The sequence below is a fragment of the Heptranchias perlo genome, unplaced genomic scaffold, assembly GCF_035084215.1.
Source record: "Heptranchias perlo isolate sHepPer1 unplaced genomic scaffold, sHepPer1.hap1 HAP1_SCAFFOLD_1030, whole genome shotgun sequence".
Taxonomy (NCBI): Eukaryota; Metazoa; Chordata; class Chondrichthyes; order Hexanchiformes; family Hexanchidae; genus Heptranchias; species Heptranchias perlo.
The window spans coordinates 1-12,341 of record NW_027138250.1 but is presented as its reverse complement, the minus strand read 5'-3'; the positions used below and the strand labels follow the sequence as shown (position 1 = coordinate 12,341).

Sequence of the window (12,341 nt, the reverse complement as noted above, 5' to 3'; positions counted from 1 at the left end):
GGACAGTCCCAGGCTCCCTCCCAGGCCTGTGCAGAGTGAGCTGACCCCACCCAGTGTGAGACCGAGCCCCTCACAGAGCAGGACAGTCCCAGGCTCCCTCCCCGATCCCAGGCGGAGTGGGTGGGACGTTGACAATCACCCTCAGTGTTCTTGGATTAGGATTGGATTGACGAGGCCTCGCGCTCCAGTGCCCCCCACCCCCACCTTACCATTCCGCGTGCTGGCTGAAGTCACGGTAACACAGGACCTGGGCCAGCTCAACCAGCTGCACCGCCCGCACCTGCTCCGTCCCACTCCCCTCCTCACACAGCTTCATCAGGTCACAGATGACGTTGAACCTCTCCTGCGCGGTGTCTGTCCGCAGGCGTTTGTAGGCCCTCAGCTCCTCAGCTAGCAGCCCCGCCAGGGCACTGGGCTCCAGGTCCCAGGGCTGGAGGGAGTCTTTCAGTGTCCTGTCGGCACCAAGAGAGAGAATTTATTAACATGATAAGAGGCTGATGTTACAAGGACAGATTGCACACATGAGTGTAGAAGATTAAGGGGTGTTCTAATCGAGGGGTTTAAGACGATTAACAGATTTGATAGGGTCGATAGAGAGAAACTATTTCCTCTGGTGGGGGGAGTCCAGAACAAGGTTGGGGGCCGAACCTTAAAATTAGAGCTCGGCCGTTCAGGGGTGATGTCGGGAAGCACTTCTTCACACAAAGGGGAGTGGGAATCTGGAACTTTTCCCCCAAAACACCGTTGAGGCTGGGGGTCAGTTGAAGGTGATGGGAGTATTGAGCTTGAAGGACTTAAAGGAAAGTCCAGAGAGCCACAGACAGTACATTGACAACAACCACCATTTTATACAGAGCCTTTAACGCAGTAAAACATCCCCATGGAGCATAAATCAGGAAAAAAAAAAGACACCGAGCCACATAAGGTGATATTAGGACAGGTAGCCAAAAGATGTAGGTTTTAACGAGCATCTTAAAAAGGAGCAGCGCGAGGTTTAGGGAGAGAATTCCAGTGCTTCGGGCCTAGGCAGCTGAAGGCACGGCCGCCGATGGCGGTGTGATAAAAAAAAATCAAGGGATGCGCAAGAGGCAAGAATTGGAGGAGCGCAGAGATCTTGGAGAGTTGTGGAGGCTACAGAGATAGGGAAGGGCAAGGCTGTGGAGGGATTTGAAAACAGGGATGAGAATTTTTAAAATCGAGGCGATGCCGGACTGGGAGTCAGTGTGGGTCAGCGAGCACAGTGGGGTGATGGGTGAACTGGACTCGGTGCGAGTTAGGATACGGGCAGCAGAGTTTTGGATGAGGTGGAGTTTACAGAGGGTGGAAGATGGGAGGCCGGCCAGGAGGGCACTGGGATCGTCGGGTCTGGAGGGGACAGAGGCACGGACGATGGTTACAGCAGCAGATGAGCTGAGGCAGGGGTGGAGACGGGCGATGTTATGGAGGTGGGGGTGGGCGGTCTTGGTGATGGAGAGGATATGGGGTCGGAAGCTCATCTCAGGGTCAAATAGGACAGAGGTTGGTTCAGCCTCAAACAGCAGTCAGGGAGAGGGATAGAATTGGTGGTGAGCAAACGGAGTTTGCAGCAGGGACCGAAGACAATGGCTTCAGTCTTCCCAATATTTAGTTGGAGGGGAAGAACAACAAGATCAGGAAAGAAACATTCCTTCTCTACCCCCCTCTCCCCCACTGCATTATGACTAGGAGTGCGGTGTGAGGGGAACGTTTCACAGTGTGAGGGGGAACTGACTGGGGCCGGGGGTGAGGGACCAGGGAGGAGACAGCTCCATTTAATACACCAACCTCTGCCCTAGTGACCAGTGGAAACACAGACCGGACCCCGGACCGAAACACGCCCCACAATGATCAAGAGCGAGGGGGATTGTGCGTGCGTGCGACATCGTCCTGCCCCCATCCCTGGCAGAGAAAGCAGCTCTCACTGTAGGAATATTTGTACCTGAGCTGCAGGTCCTCATTCCCGCTCTTGACAGCGTCTGCTTTAATACAGACCCACAGGGCGATGGGCTCAGTCGCCTGCTCCATCCACTGATCGCCCAGGGCCATGAGCCACATGGCCACCGACTCCATGGCCAGCTCGAGGTTCCCGGCCTTCCGACAGCACTCCACGAGCAGCTTGAAATACTTGGGCACCTGTGGGGAGACATCACTCAGTGAAAACCACAGAAGATCAGGGGGAGGAGCAGCCCCAATGTGTGTGTGTGTGTGTGTGTGTGTGTGTGTGTGTGTGTGTGTGTGTGACCAGACACCCTGTAACAGTGAGCAATGCTGATCACATTGGGCGGGGGGCTGGAGCTGGAGAGAGCGACCTGTCTGGCAAAACCTGCCAACTAGGTGAAGGGAAGGAGCACCAGGCAGCATATATTGGGGGGGGAAAACGGAGTCACATCACTGAGTACCCAATTTAGCAGCAACACCCCCAATATTCCACTTTAATATACACTTCATTTAAACCAGGCCAACACAGAGGTTATACAATCTTCCCCAAGAGCCAAAAACCTTACCCTCTCCAGAGGAAGGGGGGAGCGTGCAAACAGGTTCGGAGGCTGCACTTCTCCACGCAGCATCATGGCAACATCAGCAGCCCCAGAAAACAGCCTGTGGCTATAGAATCCATACGCCAAGTTATAGACACGCAGAGCTGGAGGGGGGAGAAGAGAGCACAGGTTATAGACACGCAGAGCTGGAGGGGGGAGAAGAGAGCACAGGTTATCGACACGCAGAGCTGGAAGGGGGTGAAGAGGGCACAGGTTATAGACACGCAGAGCTGGAGGGGGGTGAAGAGGGCACAGGTTATCGACACGCAGAGCTGGAAGGGGGTGAAGAGGGCACAGGTTATCGACACGCAGAGCTGGAAGGGGGTGAAGAGGGCACAGGTTATAGACACGCAGAGCTGGAGGGGGGTGAAGAGGGCACAGGTTATCGACACGCAGAGCTGGAAGGGGGTGAAGAGGGCACAGGTTATCGACACGCAGAGCTGGAGGGGGGGTGAAGAGGGCACAGGTTATAGACACGCAGAGCTGGAGGGGGGGGTGAAGAGGGCACAGGTTATCGACACGCAGAGCTGGAGGGGGGTGAAGAGGGCACAGGTTATAGACACGCAGAGCTGGAGGGGGGTGAAGAGGGCACAGGTTATCGACATGTGGGGGTGGGGGGCAAACACCACAGGAATGGGTGGATACTGTTCACATGAAGTGAAGCTTTAAGATGTTTCTGATACAGGATAAGCAGCAGGATGAAATGGGAGTCTGATCCCACTTTCCCAGTTTGGAGCCAGGTCTAGTTCAGCGTTGGTCCTGGGCATGTCTGGCTTTTCCTGCACGACCACCTCCAGCGTGACAGAAACCGTGCGGTGGATCGGAGGTGGGGAGCTGCTTGCCCAGTGATGGGAACAGCCAGTTGGAGCAGACTGCCAGTAAAAGGCACTGGTTTAGGAGAGGTGGGATCAGTACAGGGCTTCACGACACAGCAGGCACCTTCACCGCTCAGGGTCCAACCATCACCTGTAGCCCCGACGAATTCCAGCAGTCCCTGACCAGTCAGACCCTCTTCCACCTCCACCATCTTCTCCACGATCCTCTTACACGGTGACAGCAGACGTTCACCCCGAATGGAGTCCTTACCCTGGGAGAGAGAGAGAGACACTGCAGGAGTCAGGGGGAGAGAGAGAGAGAGAGAGAGAGAGAGAGACACTGCAGGAGTCAGGGGGAGAGAGAGAGAGAGAGAGAGAGAGAGACACTGCAGGAGTCAGGGGGAGAGAGAGAGAGAGAGAGAGAGAGACACTGCAGGAGTCAGGGGGAGAGAGAGAGAGAGAGAGAGAGAGAGAGAGACACTGCAGGAGTCAGGGGGAGAGAGAGAGAGAGAGAGAGAGAGAGAGAGAGACACTGCAGGAGTCAGGGGGAGAGAGAGAGAGAGAGAGAGAGACACTGCAGGAGTCAGGGGAGAGAGAGAGAGAGAGAGAGAGACACTGCAGGAGTCAGGGGGAGAGAGAGAGAGAGAGAGAGAGACACTGCAGGAGTCAGGGGGAGAGAGAGAGAGAGAGAGAGAGACACTGCAGGAGTCAGGGGGAGAGAGAGAGAGACACTGCAGGAGTCAGGGAGAGAGAGAGAGAGAGAGAGAGAGACACTGCAGGAGTCAGGGGGAGAGAGAGAGAGAGAGAGAGAGACACTGCAGGAGTCAGGGGGAGAGAGAGAGAGAGAGAGAGAGACACTGCAGGAGTCAGGGAGAGAGAGAGAGAGAGAGAGAGAGACACTGCAGGAGTCAGGGGAGAGAGAGAGAGAGAGAGAGAGACACTGCAGGAGTCAGGGGGAGAGAGAGAGAGAGAGAGAGACACTGCAGGAGTCAGGGGGAGAGAGAGAGAGAGAGAGAGAGAGAGACACTGCAGGAGTCAGGGGGAGAGAGAGAGAGAGAGAGAGAGAGAGACACTGCAGGAGTCAGGGGGAGAGAGAGAGAGAGAGAGAGACACTGCAGGAGTCAGGGGAGAGAGAGAGAGAGAGAGAGAGACACTGCAGGAGTCAGGGGGAGAGAGAGAGAGAGACACTGCAGGAGTCAGGGGGAGAGAGAGAGAGAGAGAGAGAGAGACACTGCAGGAGTCAGGGGGGGAGAGAGAGAGAGAGAGAGAGAGAGACACTGCAGGAGTCAGGGGGGGAGAGAGAGAGAGAGAGAGAGAGAGAGAGACACTGCAGGAGTCAGGGGGAGAGAGAGAGAGAGAGAGAGAGAGACACTGCAGGAGTCAGGGGGAGAGAGAGAGAGAGAGAGAGAGAGAGAGACACTGCAGGAGTCAGGGGGAGAGAGAGAGAGAGAGAGAGAGAGACACTGCAGGAGTCAGGGGGAGAGAGAGAGAGAGAGAGAGAGACACTGCAGGAGTCAGGGGGAGAGAGAGAGAGAGAGAGAGAGAGACACTGCAGGAGTCAGGGAGAGAGAGAGAGAGAGAGAGAGAGACACTGCAGGAGTCAGGGGGAGAGAGAGAGAGAGAGAGAGACACTGCAGGAGTCAGGGGGAGAGAGAGAGAGAGAGAGACACTGCAGGAGTCAGGGGGAGAGAGAGAGAGAGAGACACTGCAGGAGTCAGGGGGAGAGAGAGAGAGAGAGAGACACTGCAGGAGTCAGGGGGAGAGAGAGAGAGAGAGAGAGAGAGAGAGAGACACTGCAGGAGTCAGGGGGAGAGAGAGAGAGAGAGAGAGAGAGACACTGCAGGAGTCAGGGGGAGAGAGAGAGAGAGATACTGCAGGAGTCAGGGGAGAGAGAGAGAGAGAGAGAGAGAGAGAGACACACTGCAGGAGTCAGGGGGAGAGAGAGAGAGAGACACTGCAGGAGTCAGGGGGAGAGAGAGAGAGAGAGAGAGAGAGACACTGCAGGAGTCAGGGGGAGAGAGAGAGAGAGAGAGAGAGAGAGATACTGCAGGAGTCAGGGGGAGAGAGAGAGAGAGAGAGAGACACTGCAGGAGTCAGGGGGAGAGAGAGAGAGAGAGAGAGAGAGACACTGCAGGAGTCAGGGGGAGAGAGAGAGAGAGAGAGAGACACTGCAGGAGTCAGGGGGAGAGAGAGAGAGAGAGAGACACTGCAGGAGTCAGGGGGAGAGAGAGAGAGAGAGACACTGCAGGAGTCAGGGGGAGAGAGAGAGAGAGAGAGACACTGCAGGAGTCAGGGGGAGAGAGAGAGAGAGAGAGACACTGCAGGAGTCAGGGGGAGAGAGAGAGAGAGAGAGAGAGAGAGACACTGCAGGAGTCAGGGGGGGAGAGAGAGAGAGAGAGAGACACTGCAGGAGTCAGGGGGAGAGAGAGAGAGAGAGAGAGAGAGAGACACTGCAGGAGTCAGGGGGAGAGAGAGAGAGAGAGAGAGAGACACACTGCAGGAGTCAGGGGAGAGAGAGAGAGACTGCAGGAGTCAGGGGGAGAGAGAGAGAGAGACACTGCAGGAGTCAGGGGGAGAGAGAGAGAGAGACACTGCAGGAGTCAGGGGAAGAGAGAGAGAGAGACACTGCAGGAGTCAGGGGGAGAGAGAGAGAGAGACACTGCAGGAGTCAGGGGGAGAGAGAGAGAGAGAGACACTGCAGGAGTCAGGGGGAGAGAGAGAGAGAGACACTGCAGGAGTCAGGGGGAGAGAGAGAGAGACACTGCAGGAGTCAGGGGGAGAGAGAGAGACACTGCAGGAGTCAGGGGAGAGAGAGAGAGACACTGCAGGAGTCAGGGGGAGAGAGAGAGAGACACTGCAGGAGTCAGGGGGAGAGAGAGAGAGAGACACTGCAGGAGTCAGGGGGAGAGAGAGAGAGAGACACTGCAGGAGTCAGGGGGAGAGAGAGAGACACTGCAGGAGTCAGGGGGAGAGAGAGAGAGACACTGCAGGAGTCAGGGGAGAGAGAGAGAGACACTGCAGGAGTCAGGGGGAGAGAGAGAGAGACACTGCAGGAGTCAGGGGGAGAGAGAGAGACACTGAAGGAGTCAGGGGGAGAGAGAGAGAGACACTGAAGGAGTCAGGGGGAGAGAGAGAGAGACACTGCAGGAGTCAGGGGGAGAGAGAGAGAGACACTGCAGGAGTCAGGGGGAGAGAGAGAGACACTGCAGGAGTCAGGGGGAGAGAGAGAGACACTGCAGGAGTCAGGGGGAGAGAGAGAGACACTGCAGGAGTCAGGGGGAGAGAGAGAGAGAGACACTGCAGGAGTCAGGGGGAGAGAGAGAGAGAGACACTGCAGGAGTCAGGGGGAGAGAGAGAGAGAGACACTGCAGGAGTCAGGGGGAGAGAGAGAGAGAGACACTGCAGGAGTCAGGGGGAGAGAGAGAGAGAGACACTGCAGGAGTCAGGGGGAGAGAGAGAGAGACACTGCAGGAGTCAGGGGAGAGAGAGAGACACTGCAGGAGTCAGGGGGAGAGAGAGAGACACTGCAGGAGTCAGGGGGAGAGAGAGAGAGAGACACTGCAGGAGTCAGGGGGAGAGAGAGAGAGAGAGAGAGAGACACTGCAGGAGTCAGGGGAGAGAGAGAGAGAGAGAGAGACACTGCAGGAGTCAGGGGGGAGAGAGAGACACTGCAGGAGTCAGGGGGAGAGAGAGAGACACTGCAGGAGTCAGGGGGAGAGAGAGAGACACTGCAGGAGTCAGGGGGAGAGAGAGAGAGAGACACTGCAGGAGTCAGGGGGAGAGAGAGAGAGACACTGCAGGAGTCAGGGGGAGAGAGAGAGAGAGAGACACTGCAGGAGTCAGGGGGAGAGAGAGAGAGACACTGCAGGAGTCAGGGGGAGAGAGAGAGAGAGAGACACTGCAGGAGTCAGGGGGAGAGAGAGAGAGACACTGCAGGAGTCAGGGGGAGAGAGAGAGAGACACTGCAGGAGTCAGGGGGAGAGAGAGAGAGACACTGCAGGAGTCAGGGGGAGAGAGAGAGAGAGAGAGAGAGAGACACTGCAGGAGTCAGGGGGGGAGAGAGAGACACTGCAGGAGTCAGGGGGGAGAGAGAGAGAGAGAGACACTGCAGGAGTCAGGGGGGGAGAGAGAGACACTGCAGGAGTCAGGGGGAGAGAGAGAGAGACACTGCAGGAGTCAGGGGGAGAGAGAGAGACACTGCAGGAGTCAGGGGGGAGAGAGAGAGACACTGCAGGAGTCAGGGGGAGAGAGAAAGAGAGACACTGCAGGAGTCAGGGGGAGAGAGAGAGACACTGCAGGAGTCAGGGGGAGAGAGAGAGACACTGCAGGAGTCAGGGGGAGAGAGAGAGACACTGCAGGAGTCAGGGGGGGAGAGAGAGACACTGCAGAAGTCAGGGGGGGAGAGAGAGACACTGCAGGAGTCAGGGGGAGAGAGAGAGAGACACTGCAGGAGTCAGGGGGAGAGAGAGAGAGAGAGACACTGCAGGAGTCAGGGGGAGAGAGAGAGAGACACTGCAGGAGTCAGGGGGAGAGAGAGAGAGAGAGACACTGCAGGAGTCAGGGGGAGAGAGAGAGAGACACTGCAGGAGTCAGGGGGAGAGAGAGAGAGACACTGCAGGAGTCAGGGGGGGAGAGAGAGACACTGCAGGAGTCAGGGGGGGAGAGAGAGAGAGAGAGACACTGCAGGAGTCAGGGGGGGAGAGAGAGACACTGCAGGAGTCAGGGGGAGAGAGAGAGAGACACTGCAGGAGTCAGGGGGAGAGAGAGAGACACTGCAGGAGTCAGGGGGGAGAGAGAGAGACACTGCAGGAGTCAGGGGGAGAGAGAAAGAGAGACACTGCAGGAGTCAGGGGGAGAGAGAGAGACACTGCAGGAGTCAGGGGGAGAGAGAGAGACACTGCAGGAGTCAGGGGGAGAGAGAGAGACACTGCAGGAGTCAGGGGGGGAGAGAGAGACACTGCAGAAGTCAGGGGGGGAGAGAGAGACACTGCAGGAGTCAGGGGGAGAGAGAGAGAGACACTGCAGGAGTCAGGGGGAGAGAGAGAGACACTGCAGGAGTCAGGGGGAGAGAGAGAGACACTGCAGGAGTCAGGGGGAGAGAGAGAGACACTGCAGGAGTCAGGGGGAGAGAGAGAGACACTGCAGGAGTCAGGGGGGGAGAGAGAGAGACACTGCAGGAGTCAGGGGAGAGAGAGAGAGAGACACTGCAGGAGTCAGGGGGAGAGAGAGAGAGACACTGCAGGAGTCAGGGGGAGAGAGAGAGAGAGACTGCAGGAGTCAGGGGGAGAGAGAGAGAGAGAGACACTGCAGGAGTCAGGGGGAGAGAGAGAGAGAGAGACACTGCAGGAGTCAGGGGGAGAGAGAGAGAGAGACACTGCAGGAGTCAGGGGGAGAGAGAGAGAGACACTGCAGGAGTCAGGGGGAGAGAGAGAGAGAGACACTGCAGGAGTCAGGGGGAGAGAGAGAGACACTGCAGGAGTCAGGGGGAGAGAGAGAGACACTGCAGGAGTCAGGGGGAGAGAGAGAGACACTGCAGGAGTCAGGGGGAGAGAGAGAGAGACACTGCAGGAGTCAGGGGGAGAGAGAGAGAGACACTGCAGGAGTCAGGGGGAGAGAGAGAGACACTGCAGGAGTCAGGGGGAGAGAGAGAGAGACACTGCAGGAGTCAGGGGGAGAGAGAGAGAGACACTGCAGGAGTCAGGGGGAGAGAGAGAGAGACACTGCAGGAGTCAGGGGGAGAGAGAGAGAGACACTGCAGGAGTCAGGGGAGAGAGAGAGAGACACTGCAGGAGTCAGGGGGAGAGAGAGAGAGAGAGACACTGCAGGAGTCAGGGGGAGAGAGAGAGAGAGACACTGCAGGAGTCAGGGGGAGAGAGAGAGACACTGCAGGAGTCAGGGGGAGAGAGAGAGAGACACTGCAGGAGTCAGGGGGAGAGAGAGAGAGACACTGCAGGAGTCAGGGGGAGAGAGAGAGAGACACTGCAGGAGTCAGGGGGAGAGAGAGAGAGACACTGCAGGAGTCAGGGGGAGAGAGAGAGAGACACTGCAGGAGTCAGGGGGAGAGAGAGAGAGACACTGCAGGAGTCAGGGGGAGAGAGAGAGAGACACTGCAGGAGTCAGGAGGAGAGAGACAGACACTGCAGGAGTCAGGAGGAGAGAGACAGACACTGCAGGAGTCAGGGGGAGAGAGAGAGAGAGACACTGCAGGAGTCAGGGGGAGAGAGAGAGACACTGCAGGAGTCAGGGGGAGAGAGAGAGAGACACTGCAGGAGTCAGGGGGAGAGAGAGAGAGACACTGCAGGAGTCAGGGGGAGAGAGAGAGAGACACTGCAGGAGTCAGGGGGAGAGAGAGAGAGACACTGCAGGAGTCAGGGGGAGAGAGAGAGAGACACTGCAGGAGTCAGGGGGAGAGAGAGAGAGACACTGCAGGAGTCAGGGGGAGAGAGAGAGAGACACTGCAGGAGTCAGGGGAGAGAGAGAGACACTGCAGGAGTCAGGGGGAGAGAGAGAGAGACACTGCAGGAGTCAGGGGGAGAGAGAGAGAGAGACACTGCAGGAGTCAGGGGGAGAGAGAGAGAGAGAGAGAGAGACACTGCAGGAGTCAGGGGGGGAGAGAGAGACACTGCAGGAGTCAGGGGGGGAGAGAGAGACACTGCAGGAGTCAGGGGGAGAGAGAGAGAGACACTGCAGGAGTCAGGGGAGAGAGAGACACTGCAGGAGTCAGGGGGAGAGAGAGAGAGAGAGAGACACTGCAGGAGTCAGGGGGAGAGAGAGAGAGAGAGAGAGACACTGCAGGAGTCAGGGGGAGAGAGAGAGAGAGACACTGCAGGAGTCAGGGGGAGAGAGAGAGAGAGAGACACTGCAGGAGTCAGGGGGAGAGAGAGAGACACTGCAGGAGTCAGGGGGAGAGAGAGAGACACTGCAGGAGTCAGGGGGAGAGAGAGAGAGACACTGCAGGAGTCAGGGGGGAGAGAGAGACACTGCAGGAGTCAGGGGGGGAGAGAGAAACACTGCAGGAGTCAGGGGGAGAGAGAGACACTGCAGGAGTCAGGGGGAGAGAGAGAGACACTGCAGGAGTCAGGGGGGGAGAGAGAGAGACACTGCAGGAGTCAGGGGGGGGAGAGAGAGAGACACTGCAGGAGTCAGGGGGGGGGAGAGAGAGAGACACTGCAGGAGTCAGGGGGAGAGAGAGAGAGACACTGCAGGAGTCAGGGGGGGGGAGAGAGAGAGACACTGCAGGAGTCAGGGGGGGGAGAGAGAGAGACACTGCAGGAGTCAGGGGGAGAGAGAGAGAGACACTGCAGGAGTCAGGGGAGAGAGAGAGAGACACTGCAGGAGTCAGGGGGGGAGAGAGAGACACTGCAGGAGTCAGGGGGGGAGAGAGAGAGACACTGCAGGAGTCAGGGGGAGGGAGAGAGAGACACTGCAGGAGTCAGGGGGGGAGAGAGAGAGACACTGCAGGAGTCAGGGGGGGGAAGAGAGAGAGACACTGCAGGAGTCAGGGGGGGAGAGAGAGAGACACTGCAGGAGTCAGGGGGAGAGAGAGAGAGAGACACTGCAGGAGTCAGGGGGGGAGAGAGAGAGACACTGCAGGAGTCAGGGGGGGAGAGAGAGACACTGCAGGAGTCAGGGGGGGAGAGAGAGACACTGCAGGAGTCAGGGGGGGAGAGAGAGAGACACTGCAGGAGTCAGGGGGGGAGAGAGAGAGACACTGCAGGAGTCAGGGGGAGTGGGGGGGGGGGGGGGGAAAGCAGGGGGTGGGAGTGGGGTGGGTGCGCCCATACCTGAGTCTCCAGCAGGAAATCGTAGACTCCACTGGTGAACATCTCCAGATTCTGATAGCACTGTTTGAGGATAAAAGCCTGCTCCGGAGTGCCCGATACCTCCTAAAGGAGACAATATACAGCCAGTGATTGGACTCAGCACTGAGCCACACTCAGTTACTACAGGACACCACCTCCAATCCTATTATCAGCCCACCCGATTGGCAGCACCGTTCCCACCCTCACTCGAATCACCTCGTGCCCCCGGCTCAGAGATAACAGGAGCCTCACCCGAGAGACAGATGGTAATCCTGCTCAGCTTAATATTAAAGCAGGGAAACGGCACAGAATCTCCAGGACAGTGCGGATACTGCGGGGCTCAGGTACACAACCGTGCAGGAAAGGCCTCGGCCCGTGCAGAGTGAGATCAAGACACACACGCAGCAGGAGGGGTCCAGTTAGCTGTTCCCAGCCGACATCGACCATGTCTGGGTCTGTTGGAGATTAATTGATGAGCAATCGATTGTTATGATTAGTCAACAGCTCCATTATCGTCGTATCAGGGACCACCGGGTCGGTAGGTGGTGAACAAGACGGGCCTCGGGGTCTCTCATTCAGTGATTTCCACGTCCCTATAAATGTAGGGGTCAATACTCAGCCTATCACCCCCTCCACTCAGTGTATAGTGGGAGGGGCAGGCGTTTCCCTTCTCCCCATTCTTCTCTTTAGTACTGAACCTCCCCACCAACAGGGCGGGCCCCCCCCTCAGTACTGACCCCCTCCCCTCCACAGGGCAGGCCGCCCTCAGTACTGACCCCCCTCTCCCCTCCACAGGGCAGCCCCCCCTCAGTATTGACCCCCTCCCCTCCACAGGGCAGCACCCTCAGTACTGACCCCCCTCTCCCCTCCACAGGGCAGCCCCCCCTCAGTACTGTACACCCACCTCAGCAGGGCAGCCCCCCCCCCTCAGTACTGTACACCCACCTCGGCAGGGCGGCCCCCCCCCCCCTCAGTACTGTACACCCACCCCTCAATACTGGACCCCGCCCCTGCGCCCCCAGTACTGGAGGAGGAGTGTCAGCCTGGGTTGTGACCGTGACTCGGGAGTGGTCAGTGCGGAGTGTAACACCGACTGAGCCACGGCTGTGACAGATGCTCCACCCCCTCTGTCAGTGCACCAATGCCCTCCCTCCCTCCCGGTACTGATA

General features: G+C 57.9%; 1 protein-coding gene across 1 annotated transcript in view; it reads right to left on the bottom strand.

Annotated features, from left to right (window-relative positions):
* The window catches only part of espl1 (extra spindle pole bodies like 1, separase), a gene marked incomplete at its 5' end in the record, with an annotated part of 59,161 nt that extends 47,905 nt beyond the window's left edge, over positions 1-11,256 (bottom strand). Inside the window, 5 exons of the mRNA XM_067976849.1 lie at positions 210-452; positions 1,958-2,151; positions 2,523-2,659; positions 3,522-3,642; positions 11,155-11,256. Of these exons, the coding sequence (XP_067832950.1) occupies positions 210-452; positions 1,958-2,151; positions 2,523-2,659; positions 3,522-3,642; positions 11,155-11,256 (797 nt within the window). The remainder of the gene's footprint in view (positions 1-209; positions 453-1,957; positions 2,152-2,522; positions 2,660-3,521; positions 3,643-11,154) is intronic.
* Between the last annotated feature and the right edge of the window lie 1,085 nt (positions 11,257-12,341).